The sequence below is a fragment of the Leuciscus leuciscus genome, assembly GCF_965113295.1.
Source record: "Leuciscus leuciscus genome assembly, chromosome: 18".
NCBI lineage: Eukaryota > Metazoa > Chordata > Actinopteri > Cypriniformes > Leuciscidae > Leuciscus > Leuciscus leuciscus.
The window spans coordinates 16,287,829-16,300,894 of NC_138742.1; the positions used below are offsets into that span (position 1 = coordinate 16,287,829).

The 13,066-nt window shown below is 37.3% G+C and overlaps 1 protein-coding gene across 1 annotated transcript; it reads left to right on the forward strand.

The window, feature by feature from the left end:
• The first annotated feature begins 2,767 nt into the window (after positions 1–2,767).
• fam131c (family with sequence similarity 131 member C) lies at positions 2,768–12,443 on the forward strand. Its single transcript, XM_082144747.1, has 6 exons — positions 2,768–3,096; positions 5,621–5,691; positions 5,929–6,019; positions 7,769–7,984; positions 8,593–8,691; positions 10,498–12,443. Exons 1-6 carry the CDS (start codon positions 3,066–3,068, stop codon positions 10,761–10,763), a joined length of 774 nt encoding a protein of 257 aa, XP_082000873.1. The 5' UTR covers positions 2,768–3,065; the 3' UTR covers positions 10,764–12,443.
• The last annotated feature ends 623 nt before the right edge of the window (positions 12,444–13,066 follow it).

Genomic DNA, 13,066 nt, shown 5'->3' on the forward strand with positions numbered 1-13,066 from the left:
TTTAAAATAATGTAGGACACTTTTTACTGGTAACAGAAGACATTTGGCATTATCAGGACCCACAAATATTCCTCCATTGCATTATTATTCATTGTTTAATAGTAATGTCACCAGAACTCTGTAAACTTGAATTTTTTCTCACAGTAATTTTCATTTTGGGTGAACTACACACAATACAGATGCATTTTCACTGGTATGCCATGAAAGAGGAAGACTAGCCGTGCCTTTGAATGAAATGTACTGTTGTCATTCATTCGTATGATTAATTATTCATGATGAATCTGATTACTAGGAGAGTTAATCAGAAAAAAAAAGCACATAGATGATGGTGGAAGTTGTTCAGAAGACCCTGTGGAGTCCAGGATCTGCAATTAAACTGATGAAGCACATAGCGTGATTTAAGTGTTCACTCAGATGTTTAGTTACACAAAGCCGCACACATTTGCTGTGCCCTGTTCTCCAATTATAATTCATCACTCATGTCTCAGTGTCATCGGCCAGATTATATTAGCAAATCTCCAAGCACCACACAAAACCCTGAACACACAAAAACAGATGATCCTCAAACTGTTCTCCCTATTAACCTGTTTAGCGACTATTTGAGGCATAGATTTGTTTTGATTTAGTTTTTTTTAAGTTTTTTTTTGGGGGGGGGGGGGGGGGGGGGGGGGGGTATTCATATATTAATTTAAATCTTTTCATGGAAGGTCATGTTAAAGAGATTTTTATTTTCAACTATATATAAAACAAGCTTTTTTATAGTGCTCTCATATTTTTTTGGACCCCATATCTTCTGTCATTATTGTGCTTTTAGAGGTGGAAGCGACCTCTAAATTTTTTCTCTTAGATGTTACAAATATGTTATGTAGTTTTTTCATGTTGTGATGAAGTTGAGAAAGCTTGTGTGAATGGGCAGGAAAATCTGTGGGGATAGAATGGAAATTTACGTGCCCACAAAAGTCAGACGCACATGTGCAACCTCAGAGAGGGACAGAATAACCCATTTTGACATGGTGCAATTTGTGTAAATCTTTACTATTTTCACATAGAAAGCTCATTTAAATGAAGTACTCTTTTGTGTCAAAAAAAAAGATGAAGACGTGTTTGTGCAGAGTGCAAGTGCATTGATTTACCACAAGGTGTCAGACTTCCATTAAGCTAAATGTATTCCCTCTAGCTTTGAGCTAACGCCAAAGTAGCATATGAGCAATGTTACTGAGGTAAGCGAGACATGTTTCGCAAATTAAAATTATATTTGCATTGTTTAATATAAACTTGAAACAAACATTTCAAACTTTTGTTTCTTTCTTAAAAAAAAATCGCGCAGTGCCATTAAAAAGGGCACAGAGTTTACCTTGTGCAAGAACATGACTTGAGGTGATGTCATTAAAAAACAATTTGAACAATGTTTGCTTATTGGATTACAGGTTGACAAGAGACAAAGGGAGTGAAAAGAATTTCTTTTTGAAGCCACAAGTTCAGACATGTGTCCTGCATGCTCTGAGACATAAAACCCAAGAGCATTTTCTTTTGTGATAAGAAACTTAAATAATGTACAAAAAATGACCAAAACACACATTGAGCTTCTTATTTTGTTAAATAAAATCAATAAAAATGTGCATAGTATAAAATACAGTTAAACTAGCCTACATATTGATCATTTTTATTTATTTTTGTTTTGTCTAATTTCCTCAAAGTTTGCCTTTAAATACCAATTATTCACATGTCATTAAAACAAACATTTCTCATATTTACACAGATAGCAACATGTTCAAACCAGAGTTGGGTTTGATTAAAATGTTGTTTCTTGCCAATGTTTTGCTGTCTAAATCTGATCCACGCTCATAAAGGCACATTGCAGTTCTGTATTTATTATCAATGTTGTTTGTTTTGCATGAATTGAACAAGAGTAAATGTAAAATTAACTCAAATGCTTACATTCAAAGGATAATTTTATAATTAATTTGTCATGGAAGTGGCACTATCTCATTTTTTGAAGATCCATGTTCATATAGGCTAATTCTCAGCTCTCCCTCTGAACTGTTGTGCCATCTGCTCAAGATGTATAGTGAAAATCACATTACATAAGAAATAATTTTAATACATTGCCGTAAATTAGATATAGACTTTAAAGCTAATTAAAAATGGTTATATTTTTTTGCATTCAGGATGTCTGCATGGAACTTTACCTTTGTGACACTGGAGGGCAGCAGAAATCTTCTATCAAAAACTTATTTTATTTTCTGCAGCCCTGGAAATGTCAGCTCTCTTGCAGTATACCTAAAAACACCATAAACCCACCTTTATATTCCATTAGGTCTGTTATATGTGTATATAAATCTATCTCTTTCTCATTACAGTTCCAATTTATTTAACCTGATGCGCAATCAGTACCAAATCGGTTATCGTCTGATATTCAGATTTTTTTATTTATTGTTTCCAGTTAGATATTTAATTGTGCATGCTAATGTCCCCTACTTATAATGTTGTGATGCTTAAATTCACAATTTAAAATTAATTATCTTAGTTTTTGTTATTTATTTTTTCAGTTTATGTTGGCTAAATTGAATAGAATTTTAATATGAGCCATTATTCATAACATGAAAATAATTATCGGCTTATCGCTGTCTGTCAGAATTTTAATACCAGTGCATCCCTAATGTAACCTAAATGAAAGGTAATCATTTCAGTATGCAGATGGTGTGAAAGTTGGGTCTGAGAGAGAAAATGAGAGCAGAAGGGGGAGGAGAAGAGAGGGGAGGAAGGGAGGGACTGAGTGCACACAGTCAGTGTGCTGTTTCTCCCCACTTCTCTCTCTTTCCCTCTCCTCACTTCCATCCACACTTAAGAAACAGTGCTTGGATGGACACTGAATCCCTTTTTTCCTCCAGTCTTTTTCCTAGTTCCCTTGTTTCTCCACCTCTATCCTCCAGTTGGCTCTCTCTGCCTGTTCTACACCCCTTTCTTCCAAACACGCAGTCATCTCTCTCTCACTGTTGCTAATTTTCCCCCGTCGCCCGGCTCTCTGTCAGCATGGTGAACAGATAACTGCAAAGCTGTTGAACATGGGCTCCTGCTTCTACAAAGGTCACCAAGGTCAGTCTCTTCCTGATTGTATCTGAGTTTGTCTGTCTCTGTTCCATTAGCCTACCTGTTGGTCTGTCTGGTTTTCACTCTTATCCGTTTATCCACCTGTCTGCTCATCTCCAGCATAGAGAGCATTTTACATAATGCATGGATGTGTGGGAAAAAATCACAACATTCAAAAATAATCCAAACTGAGTACATAGTTGTGAGCGACTGAAATAAGTTGTAAATTGTTTTATTGTGTGCAGGTTTTATGCTTTATGATAATGATGCAGAAAACATGTTGCTGCTAAAATACTGATGCTTACGTAGTACGTACTGTAGGCCTGTTATAATTAAATACTACGTGGCTCTTTGGAATTCTTGATTCTGATTGGTCAATCGCAACACCCAGCGGTCCTATATTCTGCGTCCGTATCAGTCTGCTCCTCCATCGAAATCGGGTCTCCATCAACTAGGGTCTCCAAAACGACATACATTTAAAACATGAATCAATTTAAAGTGTAGGCTATAGGTGTGTGTATATATATATATATATATATAATTTCTTAAAGGGGTGGTATAATTCCCTTTTCACAAGATGTAAAATAAGTCTTTGATGTCCCTAGAGTGTGTATGTGAAGTTTTAGCTCAAAATACCCCACAGATATTTTATATATACCTTGCTAAAATTGTCACTTTTTGAGGGTGAGCCAAAACGCACCGTTTTTGTATCTGTCCGTTTAAATGCAAATGAGCTGCTGCTCCCAGTACAGGGGGCGGAGCTTCAACAGCTTGTGTCCTGACAATTTCAAAAACATTTAGCCTTTTATGTTCAAACTGGAGTCAGACGAACATGGAGAGACTCAAGAAGTGACAACATGTAGACAACATTTCTGAATGGTTATTGATGAATTTATGTAGCTGATGTGGAGTTAACTATCTTCTAGTCATTGATTAACATATTCTGTCATGATAATCTAAAAATCGCATTCCCGGGGGCGGGGTTTATGTAAATTTTAGGGTTGGTGATGTCACTAACCCGGGAGGAATGTCATGTAGTCCCAACCAGCCGTTTGTTGTAGTCCTTAAAACGCAATTTCTTTAAAAGAAAATATCTCCCTTTGCTTTGAACTTTGTTTATGCTCAAGCAGCAACATTACACACTAACTAACGTTAGAAAAGTGAAATCATAATCAAACACCCCTTTAACATTGCTCACCGATTTCTCTCGACACCGGCGCTACTTTCATGTCTCATTGTAGCTAGCTACCACATATTTCATACAAACGCAGTTTGGGCCATCTTGTGTTCATTTACCGTTTGAAGCGAAAATACCCTTGGAGAACTTTGGTAGGTCTATTAAGCTTACTGTTACAGCGTTATTAGGCTGCTTATTTTGTACATTGTAGTTGACTATTTTCTTTGCGGTAGTTTGTGACGTCAGAAACACCATCGATTTCAAACTGCGTTTTTTAGACTGTCTTTGGTTCACTGCAGTTTTAAGGAGAAAATATTTGGCAATGATGCTGGCTTATGAATTTACACATGGTTTGTCTTAAAGCATATTAAAAACACCTCATAGACATATAAACTACATAAAAAGCTGGATTTTCACCACTGGGGGACTTTAAATAATTCTCAAACCAATATTTCATGTCCATGTGTTGATTTGGTGAGTAGCTGTGTACATTATCGCTTACATAATGACCGTCTTTATACGCTGAGGGATTTATTTTAGTTATTTGTCACAAAATTTGCATGCCACGTTTAGATAACAACTGATTCTGAGAAGTTTCCTCTGAGCACTAGAGGGAAAATATTCTGTTCTTATTTGTATCATATCATCTCACCTGAATAAGACCAGTATATTATGGTAAGGCAGGCGGCGAGACAGTTCAATCTGAGTACACAGGTGTTTCGTCTCAGTATTTACAAATGGAGTCTAAGGTAAGAGGTGACATTTTATCCTCAAGGTGTCCTCCAAGGAAATGGCACCAATGAAGTGGATAATTTGTAAATCCCAGGGAGCGAATGGTAGAGTTTGTTTGTCTGAGCCTGTGAGGGTTAGAAGGTCCAGAGCTCCGTAGCTATGGCTTGCGAAATGCCAGGGTCAAATCTACATGTATAATGCATATGTGAGATGGATGGAGTTTCACCGTGATGAATAGGAGGCTGGTTTTAGAGGGGGAGACACGCATGATGTGTGACATTGTAAAGGTCACACATTGTCAGTTGATACCTGTTAGTAAATAACATGCTGGTGGGTGCCTGAAGCTCCACAGGTCTGAGATTAGCTGTCCTCTTTGAGGTCTAACCTCAATGAGATGCGGCCAGTGACGAAAAACGTGCTCTTGAACATTGGGGATCCCCAGGGAGGTGTTGTCAAGACAATCTCTTGTTCCCATGGAAACATGAGTGCAACAGGAGTGTGTCCCGTCCATCCACTCCAGATAAAACTCAATGCACACTGCCACATGCACGCACACTGTTGGAAAGATACATTAAAGAAACAGTTATTTACAATTAATAGCATTATATTTTGTCCCTCTAGAGCTGCAAAGTGGCCAGCAACACCCCATGGAAGAGCTTCACTCATACGCTGAAGGACAGCCCATCTTCAAGGTGTGTTTTCTCACAAAAATCTAAAATTTGAATCCTGTCGCATATGTATAAACGGATCAACTTCAATGATACATGGGAGTTCTTTCACACTCTGAATGTGTAAGATCTGAGAAAAGTGACTTGTTAGGTGTAATTAGCACCTGTGATTCACTGCGTTGCTTGCAAATGTGATATTCTGAAAGGTTTTATTTGGAATGGTAGGCTGTCATGTGTTTCCCGTCTTGTCATGTTATTCAGGGTAACCATCAGCCCTACAATGGCAGCATGTCAGATAAGAGGAGCAGCAGCGGGTATGACATCGGAGAATTGGCTACATCTTCCCTGTTGGGTGAGGAGCAAAGAGCACTTATTAGACACCGTCACACTGTGTGTTGTTTTGCTAGGGTTTTGCCATCGTTCAGAATCATTCATCTGAATCAGAAGAGCAGTCGACCTTTACAGAAGCTTGCTAATGTAATTTCCCTCTGCCTGCATATCTCTCAGTTATGAACAGTCTCTCTCTCTCTCCCTCTCTCTCCTTCTCCAGTGCCTCTTTTGCCACCTGTTTTCTTTTCTGACTGTGTTTTTGCTTGACTTCTCCAGGCCCACTCTCTTCAGGAAGTTAATTACAGAGACTAATAATGTGTTATGGGTTTTTAAGCTTCACCAAAGAAAATTTTTGATCATTTCAGTCTAATTATAAATGCAGTCACCAGCCGATGAATATGTATAATGAGCAAAAAAGAACCACAAAAAGCTCAACCAAAAAAAAAAGAAAAAAAAGAGAGCTAGAAATTAACTGATTGTGTAAAAATGCTATTAGAAAGATTAATTTATAAAACACATGTCATGGGTTTTGCAAATCATTACTATATTCAGTAATAAGTTTTTAAGGACTTGCATGATAATTATGCACTCAGTTTTCCTGTGAAGAAATGTTTCTTTCCACTAGTACATTTGGTACAAAAAATACAGCATGAAAGGAGGTGCTTAACCTTCAGAAAATGTTAATTAACATCAGGATGTCATAAAAATTGTAATGTGAGCTATTATATTTCTTTTCAATTTTATATGATATTTGCATTTTTTAGCTCTTTCACCAAAAGTTGGGGAATGTCTTAATATAGTTTAAAACTAGAGCTGTCAAATCGATTTATCGCAATTAATCACATCTAAGAGTTTGTAACAAAAGTTTGTAAATATATATTATGTGTGTGTATATATATATTTCCAAACTTTTATGTTAGATGTGATTAATTACGATTAACAGATTTGGCAGCACTATTTATAACATATTTATAATATACAATTTTTTTTTATATATAACACACACACACACACACACACACACACACACACACACACACACACACACACACACACACACACACACACACACACACACACACACACACACACACACACACACACACACACACTTACTTTACCATAATGGATTTACCCAATATCACCCAGTAAGTGGTGATCTACAGTAGTTTGGGACCAAATGTTGATTTGTAGTTAATAAATTAATAAAACAAAGAAATAAATATTTGTTTGAATATCTAAAACCTTTTTTCCTCCAATAAATTGGGTGAAGCTTAATAAGCTTCTTTTTTTTTTTTTATTACTACAACAAAGTAAAAACCAATTCAGCAGATCGTGCCAAAATTATGACATTTTTTTATGATTTAATTGTTGGACACAATTGTGAATATCAAGACCTCTGAGGTGCTAAAGGCCAAAATCACCAATTTAAGGGAAATTATACTGTTTAAAACAAGCCTTTTTATGCTAGGCTAGTTTTATGTTAGATAATCTTAATATCAAAACAGAAAATATGGAATTTCGTGCCTCTTTTTTCTTTTAAAAGTCATGGGCCACCAAAGTGTAATGCATTTAAAGTGTCCTCTAGTCTCTGCTTTTAGACACTAATCCTAAAAAGCTGTTCAGTTTTTGATGACTTGAGAATAAGCTTGAATTTTCCGTTCTCACCTTTCCTCTTTAGCAGTACCTCTTCATATCCTTCCCTCTTTTCATTTCTTTTATTTCTTTTAATATTGATTTGCACCCATGCTAATCCCTCTGATCTCTTTAGGACTGCTTGCCACTTTTAAAGACCACATCACTAAGCCCACAGCGATGGCCCAGGGCCGAGTCGCCCACCTGATTGAGTGGAAGAGCTGGGGAGGGGAGGCGGCGTCGAGAGGGGGCTGGTGTGGAGGATGGGGAGGTGTGGGAGCTGCACTGCAGGAGGACGAGCAGCTCTACTCCCACCTCACTGATGAAATCAAAGAAGCACGCTTTGCTGCGGGTGAAACACCCTTTATATATTTAACATGCATCTACCAAGTTTCGAACATACCTCTAACCCTAAGTATAAAACTTCATCCCTGCATAAAAGTATATATGGTAATATCTCGTTTATGTTATCTAATGCTCCTCACAAGTTCAGCACTGCGTAAAATGAAGGACAGAGGCAGGATTTTTCCATCCTTTCTTTCCACACTGACAACTCTTCATGGCTGTCTCTTGGTGACGTGTTGACGTCAGAACTAGCAACCAATGTAGAAATACCGGATATTGACTACATTGTCTGAACCAACCGATCAGATTTCATCACCTGCAAAATGATAGTGTCATTAGCAACGCCTTGTCATTGTCTTGGTGACTTCGGTACAGCAAACACTGCTAATATTTTCTTCATAAATGTAGAAATGTAATTAATACTCTGAAGGATTTCTTTTTTTACAGACAGACAGGTGTGAAATACTTCTTTGATCTTGGTAATTGCCTATAATATTTATTTAAAGGTTAAATGCTTCTTTGTAGGACATGAGTGAGAAAAGTAGAGTATAGTTTCTTCTTTTTTTCTGGTACTCTATGTATCTGTGACCTTTTATCTCTTTTTGCCTGTCTCAGGTGTGGCGGAGCAGTTTGCTCTGGCTGAGGCAGCGATGAATGCCTGGTCCACACAGGACATTGAAAATCAAACCACAGCCGGCACAATCCCATTGCAAGGTAATGATAGCACTGTCAATATCCCCAAACTCAAAGCTGCAATACCCAAATAGATGTGACCAGGGTCCAAAATGAACACTGCACACAAACTAGCTATTGTGAGTAAATACAATTTGCCAGTGAGCTAGTGATTTTGTAGGAACTGCAATATAATACATGGTTTACATCAGATTGTAACAATGATCTGAATTTAATCATGCCAATGTTAGTGACATGAAGGATTCAAATCTATGTTAAACTACACACTAAGAAAACACCTGTTGTAACTCAAACATCTTTTATAAATTTGACTTCAATGGAAAATTAGATAAACTTGATTTCTTAAAATTACCATGAGAAGTTAATCTAGTCTTCCTCCAGCACTCCATGCAATAACATGTGTGAAATAAAACACCAAAAGAACAGCACAAAATACATTTTCGTCACAGGTGCCATTTTACAGAGAGATTTAGACTCTTCTCATATATGATGCTGTGTTAAAAAGTTCATTTTAGACCCTACATGTAACAATGCTGAAATGATCAGCTTCACTGGTCACCAGTATGTTAGCTGGTCCATGTGAAAATATTCTGGCTATTCTGGTCCACTAGCAAGACCAGCTCTAAACCAGCCTGAATGTAAATAAACAGTTTTTGAAGAAGATCTTGTGTTTTACTTACCCATGTATCATTTAAATTATTCTGTATATTATATTCATATTCACAGCCCTTGATTAAAAGTAGAACAGTACCTATGGAGGTTATTAGCCCCTTTCACACAGCAATCCCGCTAAATTACAGTAAAATTACCAGAATGACTTTTCCGGTAAATACACAAACACAAGCAACAATGTTCCATCTTTTTACAGGTAAGATTCACACATCAATATCAAAATACGGATAAACTCCGCGATATCAATAATTGGAAATTACCTTTAAACGCTGAGCCGTTTTCTTCATCCACCTGGATGAGGAGAGTGCTTTAGTTACAGTTAAAAAAAAAATTTTTTACGTCTGAGTGACAGGTGTAAGGGGATGATCACACATAACCTGATTTTGCTCTTAAAAACACAAGACGCATAATAGTTACTACAGTACTGCAGTTACTATAGTACGCATTAACTGGTAAATGGACTGGTAAATGGAAAAGAAGGCAGGGTCTCGAGTGCGAGACATGGCGCAACGGTCAGATGTTCGTCTAGCGCATGTCTACATACACAAAAACAGTTAAAAGCAGCAGAACTTACCGTAAACAGCTCCGACAGAGCTTTACGATTGGCCCAAAGCTTTCTTTCTTATGTCAGTGTGTTCTGGTATCGTATACTCATACTCAATTTTTATTCACACACAGCATCATACCAATAATTTACAAGTAATGTTACAACTTTTGAAAAGGTCCTGTATGACTGCACAAGACTGTATGTGTGAAAGGGGCTATTCTCACCATCTGGTTTATCTCACTCTATCCCAGCTTGTATAAAAATAGTGCTATTTCATTATGAAGGGGAACATCATGACAGCCTTGGTGCAGTAATAAGCCCAGAACAAAGACAAATGATATGACCTGTTTAGCCAGATGAGCCAGGTTCAAAAACACATTTTTCCCTGGTACTTAGAGGAGTCTTACAGTTGAATAAATGACTACATAACAGAAATGTCTGAATGTGTCTGGGCCATGATGACTCATGGATCAAGCAGATCAAAGCTCTATATTGAGTTTGGGGCTTATTAGGCTTATTCATTTATGCTACAATTTTCGTTCTAGAAGATGTGTGTGCTTGAGGTCTTTTTCATTTCTGCTGTCATAAAGATGACGATGTCTTCACAGACCCCGAGGGCCTCTATCTCTCTCAGTTCCTGTTGGATGGAGGGAGTCTGGGTGTTCCTCAGCACCTGTACAGAATGCACATGGAAGTTGATGACACCAGTTCCCTGGCACCTTCTCATCCTCCTCAGTCTCATTCCCCCAGTCATTCTCATTCTCCGCTGGACACGCAGCGTCCGCCCCAGGAGCAGAGGATCTCGCCGTCGGAAGGGCCCGTGCGACACGCAGACAGCATCTCCCTGTCGGAGGATGAGGTTTTTTATAACTGAAGTTTTGATGACACAGCGGAACAAAAAGAGAAAAGGTTTTTCGTCTATTCTTTGTGAGCGTTGATGAGGGAGAGACGCATGTGAGGTTACGTCTGGGGTTATCGCTTTACCGTTAAAGTATGTAATAGCTACAGCTGAGCCTCTTCGACAAGCAAAGAACGCAGGGATCATTGTACATGCGGACATGTCAATTCATTCACATATCACATTGCCTTTTTGCAAATGAAAGCCTCTCCGTTTGCAGTAATGATGTTGGAGATCGGATTGTAAGTTAAAGGGGTCACACAGTAGACAATTATGTCTACAGGAAGGTAAAAGGTCATCGCACATAAATGCATCTAAAATTATACATTGACGGAGGGGTGAACAAGACCATAATGCCCTTTCACCTTTAACTGAGTGTTTGTGGATATTTGCAGCAGCCTTTCACCATCAAAAAGAAGCGGAGGCCTTTTAGCCCTATAGACTGAAGAAGAAAGAGCCAAAATAAAATACGCTTTCATCTCCACAGACATTTTTTTCTGGTGCATTTCCACTAAGAACGGCTCAGTGGGGCTACAGGGTTAATAGGATCCTTTTGTGAGGACTCTAGAGGGTGAAAGTGACTTATTGACCTTTGAGCAAAGCCGCAATCATTACTTGGGACAGTGAAGTGGAGATTTTAAAGATTTTTCATAATGCTAAATGTTTATATGGGGATTTTGAGTATAAAACGTCTAACGCACCAAATGACTAGATGAATCCTTAAAGCTGAAGTGTGTAATTTTGCTTTCCTCATCAAATAAAAATTCCAAAATATTGAAAAAGATAGCCCCGCCCCAAACTCATGCCATTGGTTGAGCCAGTGTTGCTGGTCGGAAAGACTCACAGAGCATCAAATCAACCTACAAATGGCTTACTTGAAAAAAGAAAAAAGGTTAATTATTATTAATTTGATTTTGTTAATTATGTAATATAATTGATAATAAACAATACCAATATTATTTATATGAATTAATATGAATTATACTCAAATTAAGATGGAAAATTGGATTAAATTGATCTACAAATGCTTACATATAGAAAACAATTGGTTTATTCTTAATATTGTGTTAATAATATTCTTATTATTAATATGGAATATGAGACATGAGGTATAAATGACTTACTTGTTGCAACCTTTGGTTTATTAAAATGGGAACACTTAAGGGTCCTATTCTCTCTATTAACTATTTGCTTATTAGCATAAAGTGTGACCATTAATATTAGTGTAATATTAAATGTACTAATAGTAAAATGGTTAATTATTATTAATATTATATAATATAATTAATATTAATAATATTAAGACGGCCAGAATGAATCAAACTACAAATGGCTTACTTGTAGCAAGTATTTGTTTATTAATATGAATGTTATTTTTGACATTAATATTAGAAAAATTAAGCTAGAGAAGTATTTTAACAAAAAATTACACACTTCAACTTTTTTTATTTTAAAAGTGGGTATGGTCACAATTGCCACAGATTTATAAATCACATGAAGTAGTAGAAGTGAAGTAGAAAAAAAGTGTTACCTCAGCTGCCTTTGAGTAACTTGCCTACATATTGTGTTAATAATTGTCAGCTTGTTCTGTTCTGTTTTGTGCAGTTCTTTGTATGTGTAAATTATGATTGAATCTTTAAAGACCTCTAATCTACATTGCTGCTGAAATCATTTGCTTTCAAGGAAATTCTTGTGTTCTTCCGAGTGTCGGAGTGAAAGCCGGAAAAACAAATGTCTTGCCTTTTCTCTGTAATTAGCCCTATTCACACTCCACTGACAAAGAAAGGTGATTGAAAGAGAGAGATGGAGGGAGAGAGAGTGAGGGACGAGGGGAATCAGCGACGGAGGGGATTATAGTAAATGCAGTGGCAGGAGAGGGCGAGACAGGAGGGTGTTGGGAGGTGGAATGGTCAAGTGTTATCATGCTCCAGGGTCTTTTAATAGAAGTTTACACAGTGTGATCCTCACGTGCGGTGTCAGATAATGTGTGTGACAGCTTTGTGCTCCACAAGTAGGGTTTAATTGTGCAGATAGAGGCTCTGTGGTGGTGAGCAGAATTGGAATTGTGTTTGTATTTCAGCACAATATATTAAGGAACAATACACTGGGAATTTAAATGAATTCTTATAAAACCTTTTCTGTGCAAAAAGCACAGAGAATAATGAGAGAAAAAGGGATGGTTGAGAAATCAAAAAAAGGCCGTTTATTACCGAATCCTTTGTTCTGCTCTTTTCTCCCAGTGTGAGGCTCACAAAGCTAACACGCTGCATGAGGTTACA

What these genes read in the sequence shown, in the direction of transcription:
- fam131c (XM_082144747.1), top strand. Translation starts at nt 3,066, where the DNA reads ATGGGCTCCTGCTTCTACAAAGGTCACCAAG. An exon ending in AAGGACAGCCCATCTTCAAG is followed by an intron (nt 5,692 to 5,928) that starts GTGTGTTTTCTC and finishes CATGTTATTCAG; the next exon opens with GGTAACCATCAGCCCTACAA. An exon ending in GGCTACATCTTCCCTGTTGG is followed by an intron (nt 6,020 to 7,768) that starts GTGAGGAGCAAA and finishes TGATCTCTTTAG; the next exon opens with GACTGCTTGCCACTTTTAAA.